Here is a 7,155-nt window from a genome sequence, read left to right as displayed (position 1 = left end):
CTTATAAAAATGTATCACTAGGAAATATTTCTGCAAATTAGCGAACTGAAAGTTACTGTGATAAATAAAAAAACTATTAATAACGGTTACTTTCATGAAGTTTATAATTCTCTTGCACTTTAACATATTATTGTCTACTATTTTATTTACAATAAGACATTTCGTTCATATAAGTTTGTTTATATCGGACACGCTGGTGAGGGTTGACCACAACTAGCCGCGGGACCGATCATCCCACGGCTTTCCCTTCGGGGCGACTCTGCAAGGTGAATTCAAGTGGTCCTTGGACTCTTGCGGGTTCCCCGCGGAACGACTGTGCATCTTCCCCTAAGTCTTGAGCCTGTTCTCTTCTCCGATTACATCTGTAGCCATCCCAATCTCGCGAACCACTTAAGACTTTCCCAATCCGTTGGACAATGTCGCTAGTTTGTATATCAGGAAATCGGAGTTGTACTGCTCCTGAAGAAGAAAAAATGGTAAAAACTCAATGCAATAATACTGTATCACCAGAAGGGACTACACATTTAAATAGCAAATGTCATCATTGAGAAATAACAGATTAATTTTGAAGTTACATAAATAAAATTCGAACGAAAATATGACTTTCTCCTAAAATACAAAGAAATCTTTTATACATTGCACAAAAAAACATCCATTGTACGCATGAGCGCATTATTACGTGCTCGAAAGGCTAATCTAACAGGACATTGTCGTTCGGTGTGAAACAGAGGAAGTAGGGAGTGGAAAACGATATGTGGATGGCTCAGAATATCCACTCGTTTCAAGTCAAAAATTGAAAATTCACTTGCACGGTGCGATTGATAGAAAATTACAACTTCTTTCAGAGGCACAAACAAGGAAAACAATGATTTTATTTATCTGCGAATAACAGCGTTACTAATGCCCTAAAATGTTTACAAATGCCAAAAACTCTAATTTTCTTAGTTTCATTTTTCTAGATTAACACATATTGGTCTCTGAAACCTCGACATATGACAGAAAAAAAATCTCCAAACACGAACTGTAGTAATAGAAACTGATGAATGAATATGACAAGGAACGCGTATAGCATAGCAGATACGGATCCATATGAAAGGAGAGTATCTAACGTATTATTGAATTATGTTTTGTCCTCTAGAATGACCTTTTACTCTGATGGTGATTCAAAATTATTTTCATATTCCTGTAGTAAAATGATCACAACGAACAATAACACTTCCAGTTCCCTTACTACATATTGTTAAGGAATTCGATTCGATCCGAAGAGGAACTTGTCCTCGGAACTCTGGTATTGTTTGGGAGATATTACCGCAAGCTTCACTTTTACTTGGATAATGCGAGAATGGCACCTAAACAAAGGATTTCACTGGTAGTAATCCCCCTCCAAGATTCGTAAAAATATATACTAAAAAACGCCATACATACGAAAGATGAAATTAGACACTATTATATATATATATATAACAAAATTCTTTAGGAACTCAGATCCTGCACAGGCGAATCAGCGACACCATCGCGAATGCGGCTTTTCCTCAGTCTCATCCGTGAACGGCAGAATGCTAGGACCTAAAATTATTAAAGGCCCCGAACTACATCGTGGCGTGAATCTAGTGCACATATCTTGAAGTGAGGTCACTTTACTACCTGTTTAAACCATTCCATATTCGTCGCACGACAAAAATCGAAGGATAAATGGGTTGTTTCGACTTCATTAGAGTTTTGTACGACGCATAGAAATTATATTTACAGTAAAACTTCTAACGGACATCTCAAAATAACGGACAGTTTTCAATTTCCTGGCAGAAATACATTGGGTGCAATGTGAAAAAAACTTCTGAATAGCTGACATTCTCAATAACGGACGCGGATACTGAAAACTATTCCCCAGCGTCTATGTAGAACTTCCAACTAACGGACAGCCTGAAATAAAACTTTGTTATTTTCTTGAATTTCAAGCAATAATAGGCAGGATCGTTAATGTACCGCGCATTGTTGGATGTGATAATTGAACGCAAATGTCTCCATTTATTTGTTTTCAACATGCATTTAGCTTATTATCCATTTTCAGCAAAAGATTATTTAATCTTTGTTTATTTGCCTTGCTGCAAGTTGTTAATTTCGAAGAGAAAGAGTATTTTGTCCGACATAATACCATAGGAAAAAAAAAAACACTGTATTGGCTCATGATTAAACAGAAAGACATTTTGCCTACATTATGTTGCTTATACGAGTAGTACGTTAAGTTTATACTGTAGATTTTTTTAATAGCGGACATTTCCCAATAATAGGACAGTTATATTCCCTATTTGTGTCCGCTATATAGAAGTTTCACTGAACTAAATCAAACTTAATAATTCTTCTGTCAGTGTCGTTCGATCCCTAATCGTAATCAAATGCACAGGAACAGGCTGATTTAAATCATTGTATAACCATGTCGTACGTCGACATGCTGAGATCGTATTGCCCGTTTGTCTTACAAGTTCGCTTCCTGTAAAACCGTGATATCATCATAGTCACTGATTCCACTTACCAAGGTGGAGATGGGTGCTAGAGAACTTCAAAGGAAGTATCCAAGACTTTCCGAATTCCCGAAAAGTGAAGGGACTTCTCAATTATTTGCAAAGCGAAGGCTTGGAGAATCCATGTACACCTGTGGAAGTTGCCCTTAAACACTTAGTTTTTATGAGAACCCGCGGATGGTTGGAAAGATTGTAGAAGATGGTACCGGTATTGCCAAACAAGACATAACTGTAGACATGTCTACGACACGAGGAAACCGTAAACCATCCTACCTTATGATTTTGTTGTTGAGACACGAAGGTGCTATACAGTGAAAGCAAGATTTTCGAACTAGTATTGGATTGCATTATTATTATTAGTAGTAGTAGTATTTAAGATCCAATATGGACACCTAAATTATAAGTCCTAAGATTTCACAGTCCAAACTGCTACCGCTAGAGAAATAGTTGATTCGATTTTATTTGATTTGAAACTGTATTATTAAGAATACAGTCACAATCAGCTTTGGATTAAAAATAAATAAAATACATAAAAATAAAAAATACGTCATCTCCACTCCAGTTTGGCTGATGTACACTCATGTCCAAAATTATTGTCGCATGTCTATAAATGTTGTTGTAGTAATATAATTTGATAACGAATTCGCCCGGTATTTCTTATAATGCTAGTATGTGTATAATCGGCAAAGACATGTACGTGGCAAACTTCATGTCAAAAGAGCATTAAATAAGAACAATAAAACGAAAATAAAACTTTCTTGTCCATTTAGCAACATTTTGTTTTACTCATTCTAATTTTCGTATTTGTAATTTTTTCCTGTAAAATTTACCTCAAATATACGTTTTCCGATTATACACATAGTATTAAAAGTGCCCTGCAAATCATTATCAAATTATATTCTTACAAGAAGACAGTTATAGATATGCGACAATTATTTTCGACATGAGTGTACATGTACGCAGTAATATATTATAGGCTCATGACATATCTCATAAAAGAAGTCATACCTGTTCTATATAAAAATGTATGTTAAAAGAATGTGCATTGCGTGCGAAAGGACTCTTCAAGGGCACCGAAAAGCCGAAGTGTAAGTCATTGTCGGCTTACCATCACCTTGTAAAATTAATTTTGTATGCATTGCTGAATTTTGAAACATGCATTTTTGCAATAGAACACCAACGACTTCCTTTATGAGATATGAAGCTGCACTCTCTGCGTTGGTTGGACAGTGTTTGAATTTTAGGCTTCTGAAATTTATTTTCCCACGCTTTCGGCGGCCTGCATCTCCCAACCTATTGATCGGTATGCACATGTCACAAAGCATTTTCTTGTTTCCATGTCAGGTACCCACCCCTGCATTGTTTGGTACGCTTTAATTTAACAACCTGTACATCCGAAAAAGCATCTGGCCACACGAGATCTATTTTTAAAGAATAAAAGTTTTCTTTTTCAAACAATACCTGAAGGATATGTACAAATACTTCGTGTCAATACGAACTTAAGAATACCACTCACCAATTTTGAAGCCATCTCTCTGTCTTTTAAATCTTCTTCTAAATTGTGAACCACAGACAAACTGCGTAAAGGGAGCTTGTCAGCTAGCAGCTTTGCATTTTCTATAGATTGCAAAGCTTCTTTACCACTACAGGGAACTTGGTGCAGCTCATGTATTTTGGCTTCCATTTTATCAACTTTACATTTGAGATGTTTCATTTCTAGCTGGATTCTCTGCAGTAACTGGAATATTTTTTCAACGGCTGAAATATCAAAAGAAAGAACAAAAACTAAATTAATACAAGACCAAGGAGGCAATGGTACACATTGTTTGAAATATTTTTTATTCTACCTTAAGATCGTGTGTGCCGCAACTACCATTAACAAAAGTCATCTAGGTTCTGACCGGCACATAGCTCATATTTACCCTGAAGTCGATACCCACAGCAACATACGGGATGAGTTTTAAATCACATATTGATAAAAGCTTCATAATTAATGCATAAGCAGTTTTATTTTTATTTTATTTTTTTTAAGTCTATTGCAAGAAAACTACTAATTGCTGTTTGAGGGCTTTCCTAATCATTACACCACATTCGGGTCAATTTTATATGTCGGTAGAGCATTTCAAGTGTCTTAATGGAATAAAATAGCCTGCTCGTGCCCCTAGGCATTCTACCGTATACGAAAGTTCTGCTGAAAAAGGTTACTGCAAAAACTCCTGTTGCGAGAGAATGCAGTTACATTTGATATTTCAACTTTCAAATTAATGTAGTATAAGAATGATATGCTCCAATGTTTCTCTGCAGAACCTCCGTATATGGAACAATGTCTAAATATCAATACTAGCAGAGTAACGGTTTCAAATGGGGTGCGAGGAATGCTTAACATTCAAAGAACGTTGATCGCGTCTCTGTGGTGTGACAATTATGACACCTGAACGGAATTTGCCTAATTTGCGTTCGTTAGAATCTCAGCCAGAGCAACAATAAAAACTTCAGTGTGTGTTGGTAAGCAAGAGAAGAAACCAGAAGCGCCACGAGAGGGCGTATCGGTGTCTCGACTTAACAATTTTGTCTGCTACCTGCGCACAGGCAGTAAGAAAAAACAAATGACTAACAAGACGCTGTTTTGTACAAAAATATACATTTTTCTGTTTCATGGTACAAACTTGATATCGTCAGCCCGTCGGTTTAGCATTCAAAAGGTTGGGAGTTTAATAGCTCCTAACATACGCTTGCCCACAAGCTTCCTCTAATATGGAACAGAATAGTTCCAAAGCAACCATTCCAACAGGATGCGCTGCAAAACAAAATGTGATAAAACTAGAATTACAGATTATGTGTTCTGAATTTTAAAGCCAAGAAGTACTTCCATTACGAAAGGAACGCCGGATCTAGAAATACTATCGGAGGAGATCTTAAACACTAAAGGTTTCACTGTAAAAAGTAAATCTTAGTATGATATATATGTTTTAAAATGTAATTAGTACGAAATTTATATTAGTTACACAAAAATCTATTTTTGAGGAAGAGAAGGAAACATGAAATGAAATCTTTGAGTTTTACGTCCCACGGTTATGCCGGTTAGGCTAAAGGAGACGGTGATGATGAGTAATGAATGAAACGGTGGAATGAAGAAAGTGGGAGGAAACGGGAGAACCCCGAGAAAACCCGCGCACACGGTGTTTGTCCACCATGAGGAAGAGAAGGGTTCGGACTCCCCCTCCCCCTTCCTTCGCACGGCTTGGAACATAACAATTTCAATTTCCAAGCATAAGTTTTACCATAATTTCGTTTTTCATTAACAAAAGTTGGTGATAATCTCGGAGACTACTAGGTCAAGGCGGCCACACTAAGTGGTCGGAGAAAATCGATGCATTGACTACGTGCTGCCACACTTTCGAGCTAGCAGGGTTCAAAATGTCTCTAAAGAAGCAATATAGTCTTCATTTTGTTTGGTTATTTAATAATGACGACACACGTAACTAAGCTTAGCAATACAGTTTAATCTTTGGATACTTACTACTGCCAATTCCTAAACGAGCTGATGTGAAGGTACTGTCTGTATCTGCATATGAAGTAGTGGCAACTGACGACGCTGACATTCTGCATGGAGTTTGGATTTGGGAGTGGGATGGTGAAGGTCCGTTTGGACTTTTACGATGTGATGCAGACGAGCAACCTCCGTTTGAATTGTGCACCATAGATGATACGTTTACCTCCGCAGTTCCTCCTATAGATACTCCAAGCGACTCTGAAAGCAAGTAATGAAATTATACAAACATCCAGTTTTTACTAGACTGTTAGGTATACAATAAGCAGGTGACAACTTATGGTTTTAAAAGCATGTTTAAAATGTTACAATGATTACATCCAGTATTCTATCTGTAGGGGGATGGCTGGAACTTCCTCCTCTCTGTTTCTCGAAATACCTCTCAACCTTGGATATGGTGGAAATAAAACCCACGTTTTTGAGCTATTGACGAATTTATCCGACTCTCCGGAAATCGCAGAAATCGTACACTGATTACATTAACTCACAACGTTAAAAGATACTAACGCTGTTTATCTGCTTGTTTGATCTTGTCCTAAATAGACTCCCTATCATAATTAAATGAATGTTTAATGTGTACGTTATTTTTTCATTTATTTATTTATTGATGAATACTCATAATAGAACCAATTTAACGATACAGTTTGCATTACGAGCCCGGTTTTTCTGTAGTTAACCATCATGAGAAGATAGCATTTATCCGATAAAAGGCGAAAGTATTAACAACCTCGTTAAAAAAAAAGTAGCAAGCCTTTTCATAGAAATAAATTACTTGAGACTATATCTGAGTCTGAATGATTTGTTACGTAAGACTTGCTTGAACATACCAAGTAGCCAATTTTGGACTCCAAATTGAAAAACTTGTTTATAAAAATAAACAAACTTGACATCTTATTTTTAGTTGTTAGGGCTTCTCACTAAGCTTGTTGTACACATTACAACACTACTCTGCACATCTAACGAATAAATTGTTTCCAACAGGTTCATAAAACATTGTAGGTTACTTCTATCTGTCTACTATTTCAGCCAGCCTTACTTTTGAATGTTTTTCAGACGAAGTAGCAATAAACGTTCTCCAAAATAGTA

At 36.6% G+C, this 7,155-nt stretch overlaps 1 protein-coding gene across 1 annotated transcript; it reads right to left on the bottom strand.

The window, feature by feature from the left end:
* Positions 1-243: 243 nt before the first annotated feature.
* On the bottom strand, positions 244-6,464 carry LOC145688941 (uncharacterized). Its single transcript, XM_081763107.1, has 3 exons — positions 6,040-6,464; positions 4,036-4,277; positions 244-459 (listed from the first exon to the last, which is right to left on the bottom strand). The coding sequence occupies exons 1-3, from the start codon at positions 6,218-6,220 to the stop codon at positions 391-393; spliced, it is 492 nt and encodes a 163-aa protein (XP_081619233.1). The 5' UTR covers positions 6,221-6,464; the 3' UTR covers positions 244-390.
* Between the last annotated feature and the right edge of the window lie 691 nt (positions 6,465-7,155).

This window comes from Thermobia domestica, chromosome 7 (genome assembly GCF_964235325.1).
Source record: "Thermobia domestica chromosome 7, izTheDome1.hap1.1, whole genome shotgun sequence".
Taxonomy (NCBI): Eukaryota; Metazoa; Arthropoda; class Insecta; order Zygentoma; family Lepismatidae; genus Thermobia; species Thermobia domestica.
The sequence above is the reverse complement of the archived record's forward strand: the minus strand, read 5'-3'. Positions and strand labels throughout refer to the sequence as shown.

Bases quoted from the DNA above. Each gene is read 5' to 3' on its own strand.
- LOC145688941 (XM_081763107.1), bottom strand. From the start codon at position 6,220: ATGGTGCACAATTCAAACGGAGGTTGCTCGTCTGCATCACATCGTAAA. The intron at 4,278-6,039 runs GTAAGTATCCAA...TTGATATTTCAG, and splicing joins TCGTTTAGGAATTGGCAGTA to CCGTTGAAAAAATATTCCAG. The intron at 460-4,035 runs GTGAGTGGTATT...TTTCTTCTTCAG, and splicing joins GAGAGATGGCTTCAAAATTG to GAGCAGTACAACTCCGATTT.